We start from the raw sequence: 24497 nt of genomic DNA on the forward strand, positions 1-24497 counted from the left end.
TTTTTTAGGGATAAAGGAACTTGTAATATAGACAAGGAAAAGCTTTTTTTGCGCTTCTTAAACCGAAGGGGTTAGATTGAGAAAAAGGGAGAGAGTGAAAGATGCATATCTCCTGCTACATTTCACACATTTGGTTTGTTCGTTTCGAGGGGAGTTGTCTGTGACTCGTTTTACCAAAAGAGAGGTATGCTTTCGCAATAAATGCGAATACAATTTCTGCATATCCTAAACAACAGCACTCTTGGTGCATTAAACGAAAACTTAAACAATTCACTCTAACGGTTTTGCTGGTTCTACGCGCAGTGGTTATATGTGTCGACTGCCACACATTCTCTCAGACTGTTCTGCACCATCGTCCATGACAGAACAGTCATGGACGATGGTGCAGAGAAAAATTCGTGTCCTGCACTGCTTGGTACTTTACGACGGTCAGCGGCGAAAACCTCGTTTTACGACGCACCGTCGAGACAGCGATGTTTCCCAGAGCCATCGTGTGTATACGGCTAATAATTGCCCCGAAAAGCCTCGAGAACGCATGACGACCGGTTGGAATATAACAGCGAAACACTACCGGTCGCCAGAAAGTGCTTATCAGCCGTGCCCAGCCAGCTTACGCATAAAATTTAACGAATAAGAAGTCAAGGATCAAAATAAAGAATGTAGAAATAACGTCTACAAAGGCTTCCCGGGAAGAGGTTTACTGGTAATATTACCACTAAAAAGGAAATAATCTTCTCCGAATGACGAAATCCTTAGGAGAGCTGTGTTCGTAATTTTTAGCCTTTGTGGAATACGTAGCAACAGGGCACATAAGCAGACCAGGAAGTTTCTTTGAATATTTTGTGTACCTTCAAGATTTACGTTATAATGCAAATGTGACGCCAAATTCAGCAGTTGCATTTAACCACGCATGACGGGACCATTGCTAGCTTTTTTTCGTTTTAGCTTGTTTTGTTATCTTTTTTTCCCCTTTGCATGTCATTTACCGCTGCTCGTGTTCTGTTTGCATTTTGGTATTATTGCTCAAATTGTGATTTGTTTCTGTATCCACTCCTGCTTGGGCCTCGAGCCCTGCAGCATGGCATAAATAAAATAAATAAATATATCTTATTCATGGTGAATGATCAGTGCAATAAAAGCGGGCCAAAGAAAAGACAGCGCTTGTCTTGTCTTTGTTCTGCCTTCACTGCATTGTTCACTCACCATGAATGCTTAACAACTCGCCCAAATGTGAGCTTTGCTTGCAGTGCCTATTTAATGCTTTTTTCGCCTTCTAGTGCAGGGTTGCATTCGTGCCTTGAAAGGGTCACTATATTTGTTGTAACCGTATTTGGCTTAGCAGCGTTGATTTTCATTGTGGATTGAATAATAAAGTAAAGTAAAATTATTGGACCGCAATACTTTAGCAAAGCAGGAAAGGGGAATTACTCATCAATCACCTAGAGCACTCTGTTTGTTGGGGACGGTCGCGTGGGGGACGCTCAGTTATGGTTGGGCATCGCTTGTGATCCAGATCCGCCAAGGAATTGATTTTTGGGGGCGGCCGGTGCCACAGCGCTTGAAATCTACGGGGTCAAATTTGGTGGTCACTGTCGTATCGGGCAGGGTCAATTATGGTAGGCCATTGATTGCGGTTTAAATTTTTCGAGGTAAAATTTCGGGATGGCGTGGGCCAAATTTCGAGGTCGACGTAAATTTAGGTACGCTCAATTATGGTTCGAGATCGATTTTGGACCAAAAAAGTTACTGATGGTGTAGCCCAGGTTAAACCTTGTAAGTTGCGGTAGCTTCAGATGTTAAGCTTAGTAAATCTCTTTATTCAGCATACTTCATACTGCCGTAACTTGGCAGCTCGACGAACTGCTACGGCGGGGTATCCCTCGTCTTCCATCCGGCTGCATACGGCCAGGGGAGTGCTACTCGCTCCACCTTATATTCACAAGTTATGACGTCATCAGTCACGTGGATCACGTCATGTTACGGACGCGATGACGTCACATATCGTTCGTTTCGGGGTCAAAACTGAAAGAATATCGAGCCCCAGAGGTGCAAGCTTTATTGAGAGCTCCGAGATGACGCAACGTCGTCTGGTGTCACTGGATAGGAAAGCTAATATTACAGCAGATACTACAATTTTCTCAAGCAGCGTATAATAGCTATCCTAAATTGATTTCGCTGGACAAAAGCGGGCTTCCCGCGAGCTGAGTAGACACTTATATTGAATGTACGTTTGAAGCGCCTAGCCGAGAAATGGACATGGGACACACTGGACCAGAATACTCGGGTTCAATTTCGACCGCGGCCGCCGCGTTTCGACGGAGGCGAAGCGCAAAAGGCGCCTGCGTGCTGTGCGATGTCAGAGCGCGGCGAAGATACCCAGCTGGTCTAAATTCATCTGCTGACCTCCACTACGGCACTTCTTTCTTTGTTTCTTCTTTAATTCTCTCTTTTATCCCTTCTCTTACGACACGGTTCCGTTGTCCAACGAGATATGTGACAGAGAGCGTCATTTCCTTTCCTCACAACCAATATTTTTTACAAACTAGCGCAGAGCGCCGCGCCGATTTCTTGCGGCTGCTAAGCATTCCCCTAATCCTATTGAAAGGATGCCTTCTATTCTTGCATTAATATAACTAAGGCATCCAGAAAAAAAATTGAGTGCTTTTGTACCCCGCTAATTTCAAGTGAATTTTTTTCAGAGAAGCAATTCAGTAAATTAAAAAAAAATATTGATGACTGTAAACAGTGAATCAAGGAATAGACCCCGGACCTCAGGAAAGGCTAAATAAAACACCAGTGTGCCAGTATAAAGCAACATCATCGTGCTTCTTAAAAGAGCGTCATTGCTCAAATCAGGCCATTGTGATCTTGACTCTATTAATATACAATGCGCACGTGGGGGCTGTGCTCCGTGACATCCAATTATATCGAATTGTACAATAAACATACAACAGTTAATTGATTTGTTCAGTTCTTAATTCCTGGCGACAAAGATACAATGTCACGCCAAGACTGCCGCTTCAGTGTGAGCTTTTCGTCGAGCTACCTCTTACAAGTTGAAAAACTTCCTTCTAGAAGGCACCGTTTCTATGATTGATAATTTATTTCCTTTCTCGCATCTGCATATCTCAGCACGCGTTCACTAATTGGTGTGTATGATGCAAGCAACGACATTATCGAGTGAGCAGTCAGTCATTACGTCCAGAGGGAATAAAAACTGCTTTTTTTGCGCTTCAGGAAACGCCAGAGCGGCCGAGTCGGACTTCCGGTTCGCGGACTGTGTAACAACGGCACCATGCCAACTCGCCTCAGCGGCATAATTCGACATTCTGGCCATAACTGTCCGCATCGTCCTCCGACTGAGGCAACACAGTCGTAAAAAAAACAGCCAAACCCATATCCGCTTCTGGGAACTACCGACGAGAGCCTCCTGTGTTCTCACACCACTCTTTCGACGTGACTCTCCCAGAAAAGCCGACAGCAAAGCAATTGCAGGACACAATAACAGAAGCACCCCCTATTATTCGCCGCAAGAAAGCATTTGCACTGCTTTTATCGTTGCCAACGCAAACATGACTAAAAGTCGCTGGGTGCTTGGGCCCAGCAGCCAGCAATCGACAAGGAAACGCCTTTAAGAAGCCCGCCGCAGCCATTCAATTTATGGCTTCTCTTGTGTGCTGCGAGAATCGATGTCCTGCCGGCACAGGCGGTCGGAATTTCTTCCTTTCACTGCCCCACATTTTTCTCTTGCTATGAACAACAAGCAAGCCTTATTCCATACTATTACACCTCGGGACCACACAGTGGGTAGACAGCATTATTAACTACGCTCACAGAAACAGGGCCTGAAGCTCGTCTCTACATGGACAAGTTTCAGTTGGTTCTTTTTATTGCACATTATTGCGTCGAGTTTATACATTGCGCGCCCTGTACATTCTAGGGCGGATCTGTCTGTTTGGATCAGCACCAAGTCCTGCTTATGCTCTCGCGAGTACACGGCTGTATAGTGCACTTTATATTAGTCTGAAGGCTATCTTCTTTGTCAGGTTTACACGGCCTTATTTCCCCAATTCTCAGTTCCCTTCCTCTCACTCGAGTCGGATGATTCTGAGAGATGATTTGGTTCAATGTGCATTGCGAAGATTACTGCTGCCTGAAATGAAGCATGCCATCAAGAAACAGCTAGTTAGTGTGCTGGGGCCGAGAGTAAGGGAGGAGCAGAAAAGATAGTTGCGCGGGCACATAAGTTTTTGTTTTCAGTGCATGTTGCTTCCCGGGTGAAACAAAAATCTGCAGCAATGGGGTGACTGAAAGTTTCTATTCCGTTGGACAGTGTTTCACACTCAAGAGGACAGGAAGATGTGGAAGCTGTTGTTCTGACCCTTGTGGAAAGCTGAGAAACAGTCAATCTCAAGTGAACAACGCATTACGCGAAAGAAGAATGGCAGCTCGAAAGAATCAGACCGAGCTTAGTTAAAGAATGAAGGAGCGGCAGTGGGAGCGGTAGCAGTAGAGCGGTGGAGCGCGGTAAAAGCGGATTGATGCGAACGCTAAGTGGTCGACCGTGCGCACCACTTCTTTCTGACTCAGGAAGCACAGGCCAAGGGTGAAGTGAAGACAGACGCACTTTGTTTGTGTTTGCCCGCTTTCCTAACAACGTTTGCTTTTCTTTTCTTCTCCTGGCCCCTGATAGCCTGGGTTGCTTCGGGACTTAAACCCCCATAAACACACTTTTTTATGCTTTCACATTTTTTTTTCTGTTTAGAAATGTCTAGCGGTTCTGTTCTCTCTTTGACATACTTCCTGAGACTTTTGGAACGACTTGTGAATTGTTCTTTCGTAGCGTGCTTCTTGCACGCCGTCCGAGTTACCTAGTATCCACCCTTGCTGTAACGCAGGCGGCATTGTCTTTCATGTAAGATGCGCGCAGGGCGGAAACATTTAAAATAGTTTCGTATAATGCACAGGAGATATGCTTTTCGTTACCTAAATGGTGTTCCTAACTTCGAAAACAGCTTTTTTTTAAACATTTCATTATTCTTCTGTACTTGCGGCCTCCTAAGTTTTAAATTTCTGCATTGATTTTTCTTATAAAATGCGCGGAATCTTCGCTCTTGGTGAGAGTTCAAAACGAAACACTGTGTTTTGAGTTTTAAGGCATAGATGCCTTGAAAGAAAGTGCGTAACCTTGGCTGAAAAACGCCCCACCAGCCTATTATTTTATGACAAACTTCAATGTGCCTTTACCTCTAAGCTTTCGGCGCTTTCGGCGTCGAGTTCAGGCTCCAGGAGAGACAACCGATGAGTACATCGCTGTCCTTCGCAGCCTTGTCGGCGACTGTGGCTTTGGGACCATGGCGGACGATATGATCAGGGACCAGCTGGTGGAGAAGACCTCGAGTTGCCATCTGCGTGAGCGCCTACTCATAGAAGGCTCCTCCTTGACTCTGTCGCGCGCCGTGCTCCTTGCTCGACAGTGCGAGCAAGCTTCCCGTGAAGCCAGGGAATTGGCTGAGGAGGACGCTCCAGTACATCGTGTGGGATCCGAGCGCGGATCGAGACTGACACCACCTCCGGCCCATTGCTGCAAGTGCCAAAGTCAACCGTCACAACCTGCTGCTGCAATACCACAGCGCATGTGCTACCGTTGCGGTTCTACGGCCCACCTGGCGAACAACCCTGCATGCCGAGCCCGCAACCGCAAGTGTCGTCGGTGCGGCAAGATGGGCCATTTTGACTCTCTCTGCAAGTCGTCCGACCGTCCTGTTCAAGTTCAGCAAGTTGCAGATACTGCTGACACATCGTCGATGCCGGATGGCTCCAGCAGTGCATCTATTCTCAGTGTTGAAAGTAAAAAAAAACGGAATTTTCGCCTCGGTCCTGATTGAAGCATAGTCCATCCGCTTCCTGATTGACACCGGCTCATCTGTGTCAATTATTTCTGAAGACCTATACCACCGATTCTTCGCTGCAATTTTCCCGCTTAAACCAACTGCAGTTCAACTATTGGACTATTCAAAGTCTCGGATTATAGTCCAAGGCTGTTTTGTTGCCACAGCCAAGTTTCACGACCGTACCGCCTGCATCCTGTTGTACGTTGTCTCGGGAGGCACAACGCTGCTGGGTCTGGATTCCATTGCAGCCCTACAAATGAAGATCAAAGGTGCATCGTTGGAATGTCTTTCCATGACACCTGGTACGCCTCTGTTACCTCCTGAGCTACGTCCACAATTGGAACATCTCTTCTCCAAGGAACTCGGAATTGCTCCTCTGCAACCTGTCGCCTTGCCAGAAAAACCTTGGGATAAGGTTGCCATTGATATCGTGGGGCCTTTCGACCAAGCTCCCAGTGGCTGCCGCTTCGCGATTACTCTCATGGACTATTATAGTAAGTGGCCAGAGGTTTTCTTCTGATGCCATCACAACTCAAACCGTTCAAGAATTCCTGCTTGGCCTTTTTGCTCGTGAGGGTTACCCTCAAGAGATTGTTTCTGACCACGGACCTCAATTCTCATCGATGGCCATGCAAACTTTCCTCCGCGAACGGGGGATACGCCATTGCTACTCTTCAGTGTACCATCCCCAAGCTAATGGACTCGTGGAACAATTCAATCGAGTGCTTAAGTCCTATATTCAGCTGGCTCTGTGGGAGCGACGCGACCTACGTACAGCGATTGTGGACTACCTCGGTGTCTACCGCTGTACGCCCCATGCCACGACTGGAATTGCACCAGCTGTCCTACTTCATGGCCGGTTGCCCCGCACAAGACTCAACGTCGTAGGACTGCCGGATCAGTCCTTCTCTATGGATCCGACAAAAGCGCTTAAGCTTTTGCGGCAGAGGCTTGAGGAGAAGCAAGCGCAGTACAAGCTTTATGCGGACCAGCGGAGTGGCGCCAAGTGTCGTGACTTTCAGATTGGCCAGTACGTGCGTGTCCGCAAACCAAATGTGCGAGGCAAACTGTCAGCTCGGTTTTCGGAGCCTCGGAAGATTGTGGAGCAGCGTGGACCTGCATCTTACCTGCTGGATGATGGGCGAGTGTGGCACTCGTCCAAGTTTTCTGCGGTTCGCCCAGAAGTAGTAGTTCAGCAGCAACTGTCCTCCCCAGCTCCAGCGGCCCTTTTCGCTGATATTTCGCCGCCTATCGACGGCAACAGAATGCTGCCGCCCAGTTCACAGTCCGGAACCGTGGTCCAGGGTTCTTCTTCGGACGCGCCTTCAATCCATCTGTTGCCAGCCGCTCAAGTTAGCTGCTCGGGCCCTTCATCGCACCTGGTTTCGCCCGCTCCGGAATCGGCAGCCGCTCCTCAACCCTCGTGTAGTACATCCACAGCGGCAACTGCGGCTTCACTTCCTGCGCCGCCTCGCCGAAGTACTCGCAAAAAGAAGCGGCCCGCATGGTTCAAAGACTATGACATCCGCTAGACATTTTGTTTTTTTTAAAGTGCGGCGGAAATGTGATAAAGATGAAGTGTGGAAGGTGCGCTGCACGCACTCGCGCGCACGGGAGTAGAGAAGACGACAAAGTAGTAGAATACAGATCGGCTCGACCGTATGCTACGTGTACTGTTTCATTGCTAATTATCATTACTACGATACAACACTATGTAGCATCTGCGCCCAGTTAGCAGGATGTGTGCACACTTAAAAATAATAGAGTGCCCGTGATGAACAAACCCTCTAACAAACATGGAAGAAAATGAAATCTAAAGCAAATGCTCAGTATGCCTTTAGGTCATCACCATATGCCAAGATTTCTCGTGCATGTTCGCTCGATACCAGCCAGTGGTATCGAGCGCACCTGTCATGCAATGAAAGCGGCAGTCTCGGATTGCTTGTTCAGGGGAAACCTTTGATATCTCTATTGAAAGGAGAAGCTGAGTCTTGGTTTTCCCATTCCTCACTGTCTGAAGGCTATGAAGTATCTATGCCTTTCTCACTTGAATGTCGTAATTTGCCATGTCCTTAGAACGATACAAACTGCGTTCTTTCTCAGCAACAATAACTCAGCATAATAGCAACCTGTCCCTGATGAGCTGGTTGTTAATAACGCAAGTACGAATAGAAGACCGCTGAGTGATTCGGTTAGGCACATGTGCAGTTATCTCTTTTTGCTACCCGTATTATTTTACCATTTTCCTGAAATCTTCGAAAATAACAACATAAGCCGCTGACACCTGGATAGAAAGTAGGCATTGGCTGGGTAAAGGTTGCTGCCTGATTTCTCGCCTCGACAGCAGGGGAATGAGGTCAGTTTTGTTAACTGCGAGGTAACCGCGGAGTGTCAATTTTTCTGGAAGGCTGTGTAGTAGTTTAAAATGAATGAATGAATGAATGAATTTAAAGCAATCAGTTTCATGAATTTATAAGATAAGAGGGCAGGCCTGCTACGCAATGATGGCAGTTATAAAAAAAACACAGAGGACAAGCATCGATTCACAACTGAAGTTTATTCGCTCGTAACATACTTATATAGGACAAGCGCAGATGAATCAGCAATGGTAAAACTAAACGCACGTGCTCCTACGTGGAACCACGGCACACAACGTCTTTGTCATGTAGGAACACATAGGACTTGCTGATGCGCAATCTTGTGACAATCTTATGTGCTGGCGTACAATCTTTCCTTCTCTGGAAGCAACATTTATCTCATCGATGCAACTTCGAGCGCAGCAAAAGCAGCGATCGCCTTTTCCTATTACAAGAGAATACAAAGAAAGAAAGCATACAGATAAAGATAAGATAGAAGCACAACAAATTGTGAAAACAATTATTAGGCGATACTGCGGGATGGTTTGATTGAGATAGCATTTTCCTTTGTTACTTACTGCGTTGTAGCTTCGCCTTAAGAGCATGACGCGATAGCGGAAGTGTTAGTGGGTTATTGCCCATATATGCAGAATTCGTCATTGTCTACTTTACATTCATGGATCGCTGCCGGTCATCATACCACTCCTGGCGCAGTGGTAAAGCGGCTTAGCAAGTTTATTACTTTAGACTCACTGCCAGCGTACCTCTCCGTGATTAAAAATATACAGAAAGAACTGTTAGTAATTCCCACTTTTTCGCCACTTCTTTACCCACTAACAACGCGTCACAGGGTTTCATTATGCTCTCTCTCCGGGGCACCTTTACCGGCGCTGTATAATGTCTTCATTCCCGTCACTCTTTTGCAGCTCCCTTCAATTATCGTTTCCTAAGTTGGGTCATCAGGCTTTCATAGCAGCGGTAACTATTCTACGCTATTCTCACGTCGTCCAAATGGCGGCTTCTTCACGAGGCGACTGGACACAAGACAGACGGGGCCGCGCTTTCTTCCGCTCAGGGCCTTTGTGGGTGAGAAGGTCGGAGAAAATGCATACGAAATAGCTGTCTAAGATGAGAGAAGGCGACACTGTGACAGAAAATAGCAACAACAAAAGCAATAAGCGAAAAGCAGGAAAAAAATTCGGGCGGAAGCTCTGGCAAGAAAAAGGAGATTAAAAACCTGAAACTGCTGTGTGGATGAAGGATTATCAGAGCAAAGAGAAGAAAAAGAAAGCTTAGTGTAGATAGGATCATCCTCAGATGTGGACACCAGTTAAGAAGAACTTCTTGTTGGGCGACTGGGGCATACTGTAGAGGTATGAATTGCGCACAAAAGACACACACAGTAAAAACACGAGGGAGACTGAAAGAGCGCAAATTATCAACTGGTGTTTATTTGATGCAGTGCCGCTTTATAGGCAGTGTGCACACGTGCCTACAAAGAGGGGAAGGAGAGGATAAGGAGGCAAATAAGACCCTGCGCGACAATCCAACAAAAACGCTCCAAAAAAATCTTTTCCGCGTTGTACAATAAAACGGAGGTGTCACTCACACATTTTTCACCTCTTGCCTTGATGTGGTATAACTCTAGAAGTTCACGGGAAACTTTGTCATTACTCCTGCCCAGAATTCTGATATTATTTAGCAGTGGCTCACAACCGGTGCATGCAATGCAATGAGCAGGCAAATTTGCTCCTTCTCTATTCCTAATTGAACGCTGATGCTCCCCTGCGCGTTCATTCACGCAGCGACCTGTCTGGCCCACATCGACGCGACCCCACTTGAGCGGGATGAGATACACAACGCCCGTGGCGCATTTTACGAATTGCGCCGCATGCTTTATCACGCATGCTCTTCGTCGAGCGCCTTCCGCGCTGATCCTTGGGCACAACCCGGCGAGCTTGCGTGGCGCCGAAAACACCACAGGGACACCATGCCTATTTGCCACTTTTTTATGTTGTGGGCCACCTTGTGCATATACGGGATGACCGTAGTCTTTCTTCGCGGCAATCGCTCCTCGTTGTTGGCGCGGTTTCCTTTTTTTACCTTCCGAAGAAGGTTCTCGGCCACAGCTGAGATTACCTTGCAGGGGAAGCCGGCTGAAAGCAGCCTGTTTATCTGATTATGAAAGCTGGTGTGCATTGCATGCGGGCATGACTTCGTCAGAGAAAATTCCAGGCACGAGCTAACTATGGCTCCCTTAACTATCTTCGAGTGGGCAGAATCATAGGGAAAAAGCCCTTTCTGCGCCCTCGGTGCGCTCTTTCAGTCTCCCTCGTGTTTTTCCTGTGTGTGTCTTTTGTGCGCAGTTCGTACCTCAACATGTGGACACCAGTGACATGCAAACACAAAAAGCGAAGATTATGCACGGCTCTCAAAACGTTTTGCTATATATTTTCTCTTCCTAAACATACCGCGTTTCCACTGCTAGCCGCCAATGAGGCTGATAAAAAATTGCTTTGGTGTCGTCTTGCCGGCTGAATTCTAAGATGGTTTCCTTGTCCTTGAGCCTAAGCTTTCCTCTCATGTTATCTAAATGTTCTTCGTTTCATCAAATAGGGTTTCCTTCACAGTCGTACCACGGGTGTGTGGCTTTCGGGCCAGCAGAATTTTCGCTACTTTTTCCGAGTCTGAAGGGGAGAGAAGGGAAGTGCTTATCTCTATTTTGGGCAGTTGTTTATGCGGCACGCCTGTTTGGCAGGTCCCAGCTACACAGTCACACCGTTTTCTGCAAGAACACGCGAATTGAAGTGGCAGTACATTGGCTTACACTTTCAGTAAAATATACCTGCCAGAGTCCTTCTAGAGATCAGTTGCATTTGGTTTTCGAGGATGTTCATCCAATTCGAACGTAGTAGGCAGTCTTTAATGTCGGTGTCTAAAATTCCAAGGGAAGACAGAGGTGGGAAGCCTTTAGCTTGGAGTAAGCATCGCATATTGCAAAAACTTTTAGTTTTAATGCTTAAACGATTATCGAAAAAATAGGAGGAGGCAAAGAAATGATTTACCGCACTTCTTGGAGATGAGAAAGCAAAATCTATTTCCACACGACACGGATGTATTATTTGTCGCAGTAAATACCATCACTGGAATATGGAAGAGATTCAAGGAAAGGAATTTAGCATTAAAAGATCCAAAAGATAGACATAATCGCAAATACATTCCTAACCTACTCTTCCTTCTCTGCCCACCGATACACACTTGCAGTGCATGAATGAATTACAGAAATTTGTATTTTAGGTACGAGTAACAACTTGAAGTTAATGAAAGCCTGACGCGAATTCATGACGTTTGTTCGTTGCTTTCATGGTCGGCTTTATTCTCTACGCTCGAGATGAAATCCTCGAAGTAAATGGGCGCGTAACATTGGAACAAACCTGCCATAAATACTTTTCAGCACTTTTCACGATACGTATTTCTCAGCTATCCACAAACTAGAGAATCCGGTACATGAATTCATTAGTGAAAGTGGTGCGACCCAACTTTCCCTAATTTCGTTATATCAAACTGATACTCGTGCAGCTCTACACTGAATGTAAGATGTTCACCTTGGCGTCATCCTCTGCCGTAGAAGGCCCTCAAGTTTTCGTGCACAGAAACTCCAGCTCTTGAACCCAATGGTTCTCTCGAGATCTGTTACGGCCTAACTTGTTTCGTTTTACCCTATGATGGCTGCCTTCCACACTGCTGCAGCAAAACTCTTTTTTTTGTAGCAAAGCAAACAAAATACGTTTATTGCAAAAAAGGTAGTGAGCATGCCAAACTGCTTTGTCTGTACCATCATGCGCGTAACCAGTCGCGGCAATTGAAGAGGCAAGTGTACGTTTAATTTTCGTATTCTATATAAGTACCTACGTGCGCAGAAGCAGGCTAGTTAGAGAGTATTCTGACTACATTTCTGTTTAGCATCTGAATAGCCCACAGGCAGCGTTGGGACTTTAAATCGGAACGACAAGCTCTTACTCCATCTGCTTGCGCCCTCGAGATTGTTCTGGTCGTACTGCCTTTGCAGTTATGGAGAGGTCGGGTTATCAAATTATCTCATGAAGGCTAGCGCTGCTCCCTCAGAGAGTATATGAGCAGAAAGCGAATAGCGGAGGCTATTCGAATGTAATGGGGCGCACCAGAATATGCAGAACACGGCCGAGTGTTTGCTGCTTAGTTTCGCTAGCTGCACCTGAGGGGTGGCGCTTGCCCGGCTCATCCCCCCAAAATATTCAGCTCGCACCTGAAAGCCCTGGGCCAGGTGGCATCATCAGAACGGATGGTTTGCAAGTTTTTGAGGCACTCGCACTGTAGTTTGTGTGCGTCTGTTGTCATCCGCCTAACAAGCAATATAGGTTTATGGTTTCTGGGGGTTTAACGCCCCAAAGCTACTCAGGCTGTGACGTACGTCGTAGTGAAGGGCTCCGGAAATTAGCAGCGACGTGTAAAAATTGAAGTAGGTGCTCACTATTTTTGTTCCTAGGCACTAAAGTTAGAGAACGGGCCAGTAAACCCTAGTAATTATTTCAACTTTGCGCTCCATCAAAATACGGCCACCATGGCCGCGACCGGAGCCGCGACCATGGGATGAGCAGCCGAACGTCAGACCAACTGAGAACCCTCGGCGGGTTTCTCCTAGGTTCGAGCTTGTGCGTAGAAATGCGCTCTCTCAGATTGGAATAAAATGTACCTTACATGTGATATGATATCACATCTCGCGAAAACAATGTGCAGTAGGCGCTGACGGGCCGGAATAATGACACTGCCACGTGGAAACGAATTATTTTTCTAAACTTGCTGTAGTGGGCACAGAGATCGGAGAGCGCGAACAAATACCCGTAAAGGTCTCCGAGGCAGAGGTATTGTTGCACTGTGAAACGGCCGCTGTGACCTGCTGTGGGCAAATAAAGTATGCATGCTTGCGGGCATAAAAATATTCATTTAAAGAAAACATTGTGCCATGGGGTATTAAAACGCCAGTCGTCGCTTAGCGCTGGTTTCGAGATGCCCTTGGATGACGCAGCATATTTATTTCTCCAGCGGCGCTGTTTGAAAAGACGTTCTTCCCAAACCTGCTCTGTGCGTTTGGATCGTGGTCTTTACATTTCTTCTTTTAAATTCAGTTCGAAGTGGCGAACAAATTCTTTGCAGCAGCTCCTACGGTCAGCGCCTGGCAAATGGAGATTAATGTGTCAAAAACGAAAGCCATCACATTCACGACGATCAAGCCGGAGTCCTATATTTATAGTATAAACGATGCCCAGCTGGAATCAGTGTCCAACATAAAGTATTTAGGCGTTCATTTATCATCCAACCTGTCATGGAACCTTCATATAGATATGACGCTCAGCAAGGCATCCAAAGCGCTTGGCTTCATTAGGCGCAACTTGCATCTGGCCAACTCGTCTACAAAACTTGAGGCATACACTGCATTAATCCGCTCAAAACTCGAATACGCGTCGCTTATATGGAATCCACATCAGACCTATCTAATAAATAAAGTTGAATCTCTTCAAAACAAAGCTGCCCGGTTCATCGTAAAAAACTACTCACGCACAGCAAGCGTATCTGAAATGAAAAAGTCTCTTAATTTATCTCTGCTCGAGAAACGCAGGTTGCTTCAGCTCATGTCCTTCTTTCACAAACTTTACCATAGTCATTCACCATTTTCTGCGCTACACGTAGTACTAGCTAACCAAGTATTTCCGCGACTGGATCACCAACACAAAGTACAGCCCATTATCGCCCGCACAAATCTGTTTTTTCAGTCACCGCTTCTTGTTGCCATTCGCAACTGGAATCAGCTCCCGGAAAACGTGGCGTCCATCACTGACCACGTCACATTTGCCGACAATCTGAAGTGCTTCCTGGGGCTGTGAATGTTGTATGAGCCGCATATATCTACCTGTTTGCTTCATGTTTGAATTTTGTGTGCACTCGCCTGTTTGTGTATTTTCTCCGTATTCTAAACTTTTATTGTACCCCCCCCCCCCCCCCCATGTAATGCCCACACGGGCCTTTAGGGTAACTGAATAAAAAAAAGGCCAATGCTAAAGAAAAAGTAGCACTCACCTGAGAACAGACAAACGCGATTAAGTGCCGAGAACGCGTTATTGTATGAAAACCAGCACGCCTTTCCGCTCCCAAACAGTTCTAACGATCAGGGAGCGCTAAGCCTTTCGTGCTTTATAAAGGGCTTAATTTAGTTAGGTAATACCTTTGTGCTTGAGGTTGGTTGTGTGGCACCCGTTTCAAGGCTCTCTAAGCGACCGCATTGTAAAGGATACGGTAGCAAGTAGCAAAAGCCGCGGACTAAAGTGATGTTTGTAAACAAAGGTGGCGTTGTAGAGCGCAGAACAACAGTAAGCGCTGAGGACTTGTACGGTGAGTTCCGCTGGCAGTTCCCAGTACTAGATATTATTCAAATGCGCGTTTCCTGACAACATCATTTACATATTTCAGCACGTATAGTAGTCCATGCTTTTCTTTCTTTATTATATTGAATGCAGCTGCGTTATCTAAAATGCGCAGGTGCATCGGAGGAAATGAAAGAGCTACGAGGACGTGAGCGTGCTTTTGAGTGCGACAGGACAGCCCCAGAGTGTTTTCCGAGCTCATTTCGCCGATAACGGCCGCTCTTTTACATTTGTTCCTGAGGCTTTCGCAGTAGCCCACTGCAGCAAAGAAGAAATATTCCTTTCCAAAGCATAGGCCGCAGAGCATAGACAGAAGCGCGGTGCCCCTCTGAATTCGTCGCTGATGACGGCGTACGAATCTGAAAGCTATTGCGCTTGCAGTAGCGTGCCGTCGCTTAAATAACGCTTCGTGCTCCCTGGACATCCGAGCACTAAAGCCATTGAGTAGCATTACTACCCTTAGCAATAGAAACGATTCTGTTGTACTCCATTGAAGCCTTCGCACAGCAATAAGAGGCTTTTGAAAACACTGGTGCCTCGGTATAAAAATGTAAAGTTCGAGCGCGCTTTCTCTACGTGATATAAAAACCACCTAAATTAATGTATATGCGTGAACACTTTGAAGGCCTTCATTACTGTGAAGGAAGGGCTATTTTTAATCAAGGTAACGCTGTTTTGATAAAATTAAGAACAGTAACGGCATCTTTGTAAGGGCAGATTTACTGGAAAAACTTAACGAAACGTTGGGTTGATGTTCATGAGGGGGAGGTGGACACAACTTTGGCTCCTGCGCATGTGAAGCCCGTTTCTTGAATACCTCCAGATAACAACTGTAGTGAATTCTGATAAATACAGATAATCGTAGTATTGTATCGTATCATACCCTACTACGACATACTTGGCGCGGCAGTTGAACACGCTCGCAGTTACGACTCTTACGTAGTCCACAACACTGCCAGTGTTGTAGAAGAGCTCAAGCAAGGCAGAACTGATGCCACATCTGGTTTTTTTGTCGACGTAGAAGTCTTTTTTATTCTGTTTCCAGTTATGAACTCTTTCTTCACAGTGCACGCTCGTAGGGACATGCCAATCCTTCTGAAAACACGAGTGTACTGAATGTAGTCTATTTCATTGAGGTTCTGACGTTTTATTTCGTAAACTTGGAGGGAAAGAGGTATGCGTAGAAGAATAATGTTTTGATTCGTGAAAGTGTAGCTTCGGGGTTGTTACCAACTTGACTGGCCAAATTTCGCTACTGTCATCTATGCCGTTTAATAGACGAGCGGTTCTTCGTTTATTTGATTGTTTACGATTTCCAAACATTGTGCAGGTCGGAGCTAGTAACTCGCTTGCAATCGTTATGAGCAACATGTTGAATGCCTTTGGTGACTGCGGGGGGCCTTATATTATCCTTTAAATGCAAAGTGACTATGCGATTCGGTTTTCAGACTTAAAGCTAATACTTAGCCAAGGTCGCATTCTCTGCGGCTACTGGTTGGTTGGTTTATGGGGTTTAACGTCCCAAAGCGACTAAGGCTATGAGAGACGCCTTAGTGGAGGGCTCCGGAAATTTCGACCACCTGGGGTTCTTTAACGTGCACTGACATCGCACAGTACACGGGCCTCGAATTTCTCCTCCAAAGAAATTCAACCGCCGCGGTCGGGATCGAACCCACGTCTTTCGGGCCAGCAGCCGAGCACCATAGCCACTGAGCCACCGCGGCGGCTCTCTGCAGCTACTGACCCAGAAATAAGAAAGCACTTTTTCAAATGCCTGCTCGCACTCTAAACTGGACAAGACAGGTAGAGGCAGTCTATGCTTCAAGATCTAAGAAAGCACTTTTGCAAATCCCTCCTCGCACTCTAAACTATATATAATGCAAACATACTCAGTCTTTGCGTGAACAATGTCTTGCAGAAAAGTGTTCATCATGCAGTGAATGGCGGCTTTTCTCAGCGGCTCGTTCGCCTATGTTACACCGGTTATACAGCTGGCGTGTTACGTGCGATATAACCGAGTCCGTTCTACAGGAAAAGAAAAAAGAGCGTGCTAGAGGTTTGGCAGAACCTATAATTGAAAGAAGAACTCGAAGTTATGCCCTAATAGCGAGGAATCTCACATAGCCACAAGAAAGTGGGACAAAGGCATCGCGTGATTGCGATATTCTGTGCTCCCAGTAAGTTGTAGTTTTTTATGCCCTAGAATTTAGAACTCCAGAGGAACAAGCCACTGGCATGCACTGTCAGGAATGCCAACAAGTTTGTTAGATGGGCCACACGTATCGTGTACAATGTAGCCCCCCCCCCCTTGCTGTGGGCGGGTATAAACTCGTCAGTCTGGGAGATGCACGAACCAACTGGCGAGAGAACATAATAGATTAATTTGTCAGATCCAAATAGAACATAATTTGAACACAAAGACCATAATTTGTCGGATCCAAATAACCTTCGGTGTCACCGTGCAAAATGTAGAAAGAGCGTCCCGGCTTTTGACAAGATTTCCATCCTGGGAAAAGGAAAAAACAACATACCGAAATATTGGAAGCCTTTCACATTTTGCTGCAAGGAAGGGATACGAGTGTTAGCACCTGTGTCTGTCGCTTACGAATACAGAATTCAAGCTGCTAAAAACGGTTAACGCGTGTATGAATGACCGAACATTTTCATCTGCGCATTGGCTGCCTGATGGTGAAGTTCGTTTTAAGTTACCTTCCTCGTGGCTCTTTTGGTCATCTGATATAAAAATCTCTACCTCTCCCGTAACCGAGAGTAGAGTAAGCATGAAATGTTTACGGGCATAGCACATTGGTTGTAGATGGTACTTGTCAAAATCTTTAAATGGGTCTAGTGTTCAACACACCACACCACACATACTGTGCACTGCTCATCTTTGTAATTGTTGTTTTCATTCCTCGGTTATTTGTACCACTTTGCCTATGTGACACTCGTGACGTCACCACTGGATGACGTCCCACATAATTGACGACGAATTAATGACAAGTAACTAATTAGTGACTAATTACTGATTAATTACTAAATACTAATTAGGTGCTAATTAATGAAGCTTAAGCTTCGCCTTTCGGAGTGGAACGCGACAGCGTATTGTAGTGCTGCCAGGCAGTCCACGGAACGCCGCCACCCGTTCGGCGCGATGGCTTGCCCTTTGAACGCAAGGCTTTTTGAGGAAAGGAAATGGCGCAGTAATTCTCTGTCATCTCGGTGGACACCCGAACTGCACCGTAAAGGAAGGGAGGAACGGCACCACCCGTTCGGCGCGAAGCTACCGGCCCTTGTATGCCGGTCCTGTAGGATGGCTTAGAGAGTCTCGTTAAATCTCGTACGGTGCCCGGATGCTCTCGCTCCAGTGCCCGGATGAGTAGAATTCAGTGCCCGGATGTTGGCTCTCGGTCTCGACGTGACGTCACCACACTGCCGACAACGGGAGCTAAAAGCATTTCATGCTTAAAAACGTTGTTTGCTCACTGCGGTCGGCAGTCTTTAGATAAAACATCACTTGTTACTCCAGTGCTCTCCTTTGTGCTTCCTCCTCTTGTGTAGTCGCTTTGCTGCTGGTTTCATTCTACTCTGGAAGCTTGGAAGCTTCACCGGATGATGGTTTCCATGTAACAAAAGGTTGAAAGAACATGGCCTGCGGATTCGATCTCATCTCGTGGGACTCCGTTGGAGGAGGCTCCGCTGGAGGAGGATTTCTCATCACCCACCGCCAGTGCACCCCCCCCCTTCCCCCGTCCCCCTGCCCAACGACTACCCTTGGAGCCGGAGCGCAGAACGCGGGAGGGAGGTACCCGCGTGATATCGTGGGAGCTTTCCTGTTCCTCACCTCTCGTCTTCGGCGACAGCGCGGGAGAGATAGACGACGGAGTGACGGCGATGCAGGTGGACGGGTCTGGTAAATGCTGTGAGCAGCAGCTCTCAAGGTGACGCCATTCCGTTTGCATTGCTCGCCTGCCTACCGCCAGTGCTAGAGTGGAGGCCATAATTTTCCAGCTCCTCAATAAACACCTTTGCCTGCTGGCTATTTCTCGGTATGTTGTTTTCCGCGGCCACAGCTGTGGTATGAGCGAGCGGAGCGGTCCTGCCTGAGACGACACTAGACACCCACCAACATGGCGACCAGCGTGGGGCCCGAACCCATGTCTCTGAGATTAGAAGTCTCGAGCTCTACCGACCCAGCTGAAATGAAATAAATAACATTGCTGAATACGGACTATCATGCGATCTTGCTGATAACGGTTCCATCGAAGTATACTAGAGAAATCTGTCACTTCAGTCCTTCGGTAATATATCATTACAAATTATCATTACAAATATCATTACAAAGTGGAACAAACTCCGAATTGAATCACCTTGAACTGGAAGAGGATATCAGTTGCGTTGAATGCGGTTTTCTCTCTGCCTTTTTGTCGACTTCGATTTGCCACTAGCGCTCTCGATACCCACCGAAGAGAAGCATTTCTCGATGCGTGGGAAGACTCCATTCTTCCTTATGTTTTTCAAATGGCGAAAATCGACACATAACCGAAATGGGGCGTCCTTTTTTCTCAGCTAAACATACGGTGCCACCTAGCGGCTCTTCGACGGCTTGATGGTGTCATCGCGAAGCATTTATTCCACTTGGTCCCGGATGGCTTGGCGTTCTGGGGACTACACACGCTAAGGGCGCCCCTTGGCGATTAGGTCGCGCATGTTCACGGTTACAATACGATGTCTGGAAATCACCGTTTGTCGGAGCTCTCATGACGACTTGAGGCACTCTCCCTAACTTATACGAAGGTTGCGTATTTGATCCTGTCTGTTCCTGCAAAGGGCTGCATTTATGTCGATTGTGGACGAGTTGTCTTGGTTAGACGAAACTTGTTCGCATCGATCGGAGAGGAAGACGGCGTCTCGTACGTTGAGTGTTTCGTCTGAAAGAGTAGCCGTCGTTCCTCTCTTGCGGTGTCAGTATTCTTCGCCGAAGTTTATAACCAGCTCCTCAGCTTGTCCACTTTGAAAATAAGCGATACCTCTAGCTATGTCTAGTCCTCGATTTAAGTGAAACTGCGTGTTTCCCTCGATGACATTTTTTATGTTCTTGTTAATTTTGGCACCCAGCAAGATAACGACGCTTGAAAGGGGTAGAGCGTTCACGTTTTACTCGAGCACACTCAAGGCGACTTTATGCTTCGGTGTAGTCTTTAAATGTAGGGCTTGTTTCGTCGCTAACACGGTGGCCTTGCATTCAAAGTCGATGACTGCTCGATACATAGTCACAACGTCTATGCCTAAGGTCATGTATCGGGAACATTCTTGCAGGACTATGACAGTCCAGGGCAGGTGCGTCCACTGACCGTTACACGTATGGTACATTTCACAGACGGTGAAACTAGGGGGCCTCCAGCAATGTGGATTTGGGGTATATCTGAAGTGGTCGTCACTTTCTTGAGCTGCGTAGCGAATATTCCACTCATCAAACAGTAGTCCAGTCCCCTGTAAACTAGTGCAGATCTTTTCGGCCGTCGATTCCCACTTCAAGGTACGCGGTTGGTGTTCTAGTATTGAAAGTTGCCTTTGGAGCTCGTATAAGGATTTGTCGGGTGCTCTGATAGTGGCGGGGGTAGGTCATTCTGATTTCGCTGGGCGACGGCTCTATTTTGAAGTGTGGGCGACGTCATCATAGTGGCGGTGGCGGGCTGGTGTGTTGTCATCGGGGGAGGGTCTTCGTCGGCAAGCAATGTCACCTCCAATGTTTGCTGTCTCGTTTTCCGTAAGCAGGCTGGGGGACCTTCTGCGAATAGCCTCTGTTTGGCTGCGGCTGGGAGATGCCAAGCGTGTGGTTGCTGGCGATGGTGAGCTGGACGGATGACTCCACTCGTATTCTTGTCAGTGGAGATAATCGTCGATCTCGCGGGCCCCTTAGGCGGGGTGTGGTCGCGGCCAATCAAAGGAAAAGCCTCAAAGCCTCATTCACCTGTCTGGGCAGTACCGGAGAATGTGGTCGGGCTCAAAATGCAGTGGAAGCCGAGTGGGCGACTCTGGTCGGGTGTGCTCGAGATGTCTGCTTTCCTTGCCTGAGGTTGCTAAAACATGGGCGGGCTACTGTGATCGTTAGAGCAGAACGTTCGGCTCCTGGCGCAGCTGGACAGAAGAATTCGGCTATACATACCGTGGCGGCGTAAAAAAAAATATTAAAATCTGTTTCCTCATCAGAAATTGCACTATATGTGTACCCCTCTCTTCTGCGAGACCCTGCCCATTGTACTCTTGTCCTTCAAATGATTCACCTCATAAGTAAAACCATTTCTGATTATCCACGGTAATCTATATCTTTCGCCTTATTCCTCTTCCCCAAGCTCTGCACAAAGGAGGGCTCGGTGCTCTTTTATTGGGGCATTGGCGCTTTAGTCGCCACGTGTATACTGTGCCACGGCCGCTCAATGGAGAGCGCACTGGGTGCGGCCCGTCGCGTCGCCTGAAAGAGCCGTATCGCGCCTAGTTCTCATCGCCACCGCTGCGGCGCCACCGCTCCGGGACGAGTCCGGGCGGAGAGCTGCGCGCAGCGGCCGAGGCAGTGCTTTCGTTTAGGCGTCCGCGCGGTAGGCACTTTATAATTTTAGCATTTACAAGCTGCGTTTCACAGATTATGGTGGTGCCACGTGCAAGTTTGCTATTGATAGCGTGATAGCGGCATGTCACCATCACTGCGCTTTTCCGAATCTCCCGTACGTTTACAGCGAGAATCGAGGCAGAAGTGCGCTTCGCCGAGCGGTCACCCATTCGGTGACAGGCGTTTCAACCACGGTAATAACTTGTTACATATTATAATCTTGAACTCGGGACAAGGTTTCGGGCCACTTATTGAACATGCACTTTTTGTAAACTTACGTTTGAGGTCGTAACATTCAGCATTATAGTTCAGCCTGTTGCTCCGTTTTCGCTGGAAATAGTTTCAAGTGGGTACCACCCCGTACGAGGGTCATCCCAAAATTAAGGACTGCAGTTTTTTTATAAATCGAAAGACATTTTTATTTTAAGCAAATTACAAATCACTTAAAAGGGACACACACCGACGCGGTGGCTCAGCAGTTACGGCGCTCGGCTGCTGACCCGAAAGACGCGGGTTCGATCCCGGCCGCGGCGGCTGAATTTCGATGAAGGCGAAATTCTAGAGGCCCGTGTGCTGTGCGTTGTCAGTGCACGTTAAAGAACCCCAGGTGAAATTTCCGGAGCCCTTCACTACGGCGTCCCTCATAGCCTCAGTCGCTTTGGGACGTTAAATATCCATAAACCAAACCTTAAAAGGGACACCATTATTCTACTTTTCCACATAATCGCCGTTGGAGTCTATGCATTTTTACAGACGCTGCGGCAGTTTTTGTATGCCTATGTCATACCAGCTCGCCGCTATGCCGTTAAGGAAGCGTTTGACCGCATCTTTCACTTCGTCATCATCAGTGAAGCGCCTTCCAGCGTGGTGTTCTTTTAGCTTTGGAAAGAAGTGGTAGTCAATTAGTGCCAAGTCCGGACTGTAGGGTGAGTGGCTGATGACGTCCTATACAAACTGTTCTAGGAGAGCGATGGTTTGACAGGTAACGTGGGGGCGAGCGTTGTTCCTCTTCTGCGATTTTGAATCGCCCCTCTGAGTTTTTTAAGGGTCTCACAATATCTATCCGCGTTTACTGTGGTGCAAGGAGCCAACAAGTCTACCAACAATACCCATTTTCGATCCCAAAACACAGTTGCCACGACTTTGCCGGCAGACTGTGTTCGCTTGAATTTTCGCGGCTTGGGCGAAGATGAGTGCCGCCACTCACGTGATTCTTGTTTGGTCTCAGGCGTGAAGTGGAATGTCTAGGTTTCATCACCCGTGTACAACAGAATGCAAATATCTCCGTTTAATCTCCAGAACGCGGAAGAAATTCGCAGGAGGAGTCAACGCATTGTTGTTGATGGTCGTCTGTGAGCATTCGCGCAACCTGTCTTGCGCACACCTTCCGATATTTCAACTTTGCTGTTAAACTCCTATGAATAGTGCTTCTAGAAACGCCAAGAACCAAAATGCAGAGTTCGTCGAGTGTGATCCTCCGTTATTACTGCATCATTTCTTCGACCTTCGCGACTGTTTCATCAAAGATTGACGGCCTCCCGCTTCTTTCTTCGTCGCAAATTTAAGTGCGACCAGCTGCGAACTTCCTACACCACTTGGGGAAGTTTTTAACATCCATGCAAGACTCTCCATACACTTCCGTCAACTGGCGATAATTTTCGATTGGTTGAACGCCATTTGCGTGAACTTCGCTCCTGGCTGTAGTGACAAACGGGAGCTCCATTTCAAATGGTTGCCGGGCCAAAACTGACAGTCCCTTTCGCGCTGAGTCATGGCTTGTTTGGAAGACGAGGAACAATGAACACAGCAGTATAGCGAGCAGCCACGCATATAGTTTCCCGGCGGCCGCAGCCCTTTGGAGACCTCACTTTTAAGATTACCCTCGTAAATATACTGCTGTCACAAACAGTTGCAAAAGAAACAACAAAAGACAGCCAGTTCAACCAGACGCCAGCAGGCTCAGCCAATGTTTGTCGTTTTATTTTGAAGCCACGTGATGCACCGAAGGAATTCAAGCCTATTTTACAAGCGAAGAACTTTCCTCGAAAGCGGTTTATGAGCAAGTATGATTTTTTCCACCGTAAGACTGATGTTTTCTACCAAATCGGTCAGCAGTGGTCGCATTAGTTTGGTTAGAAAGGCTTTGCAGAGGTCCTCGGTGTGACTACGGTCTTCTCTCTCGCAAATCAACTCCGGACATTGCTTCTGCGGGAACTCATGGTAACCGATCTTCGGATCTTTTCTTGCGTTTGAGATGCACAGCGGCACGCAGCAGTTGCGTGGCATGGTTTCGCATGCGCTTAGGACGCTGTTGACACAGACACCGATGAAAAGCACGCAGAACTAGCAGAACCACGCGGTCATGCAGAGTAGTTACAGCGAAAACACGCGCCAGCACAGCCAGCGCACTCCTTGCGCGTCAGCGGCTTGTCCCGGAGTGGTGGCGCCCCCGCGGGGAATAGCGGCGGAAACTTCAACTTCTCCCAATACGCGCTTCCCCAGCCATTGAGGCGCGACGCGGCGGGCCGCACCAAGTGCGCCTCCATTGAGCGGCCGTGACTGTGCTTTGACTGTGTGGCCGTGCCTGTTACCTTAACTGTGTTGTCACTTTGGTTTTGTCTTGTTTTGTTTTGATTATGTATTTACTTCACCCATTTTTGTTTGCGGCCGGCACTCAGTACTTTGTCTTGATTGTTAATTAGAGCATTAACTGTGACCTTGGTTTTGTTATTTTTTTTATTTCGTGAACTGCACTCTGTGCTTTGTCTTTCCGCCTGTAACTGCGACTTTGACTGTGCTGTGCCTTTTGTTTCCTCTTCTTTGGAGATTTTTTTATTTTTTTACTGCTCTGATTTTTACTTTAAAATATATTTTTTTTTTCAATGGAGCATTTACCTCTTTTTGAATTTTTCTTGATTTGGCATTAATCCTGGCAGAGCGTTGCTGGCCCGAGGACCCTCCCTCATTCTTTAAGTTTTTTTACCTTTTCTGAGAGGAGAAATAAGTCTGAGAGGAGCGTAACTCATGGTGTGGGGATCTGTGGTTTAAGCTCTCGCTTGAGGAACGCCCAAAATCTCGCAGACTTCGTCACGAATGATTTGCGTTAGAGATGCGATGTTTGGTGATGGCGGTAGAAGTCAATGAATCTCTTCCTTTCGGCCAACCTCGCGGATTACTTGCC

At 47.2% G+C, this 24497-nt stretch overlaps 2 protein-coding genes across 2 annotated transcripts in view; one reads left to right on the forward strand and one right to left on the reverse strand.

The window, feature by feature from the left end:
• Positions 1–8432: 8432 nt before the first annotated feature.
• The window catches only part of LOC149343898 (uncharacterized), a 34604-nt gene continuing 18539 nt past the window's right edge, over positions 8433–24497 (reverse strand). The window contains exon 2 of the mRNA XM_089546096.1: positions 8433–8696. Within this exon, the coding sequence (XP_089402222.1) occupies positions 8646–8696 (51 nt within the window). The 3' untranslated portion in view covers positions 8433–8645. The remainder of the gene's footprint in view (positions 8697–24497) is intronic.
• LOC149343899 (uncharacterized) lies at positions 13471–14175 on the forward strand. The gene has a single exon (XM_089542787.1). The coding sequence runs from the start codon at positions 13471–13473 to the stop codon at positions 14170–14172; it is 702 nt and encodes a 233-aa protein (XP_089398913.1). The 3' UTR covers positions 14173–14175.

This window comes from Amblyomma mixtum, chromosome 5 (genome assembly GCF_055824585.1).
Source record: "Amblyomma mixtum isolate Tamu chromosome 5, ASM5582458v1, whole genome shotgun sequence".
NCBI lineage: Eukaryota > Metazoa > Arthropoda > Arachnida > Ixodida > Ixodidae > Amblyomma > Amblyomma mixtum.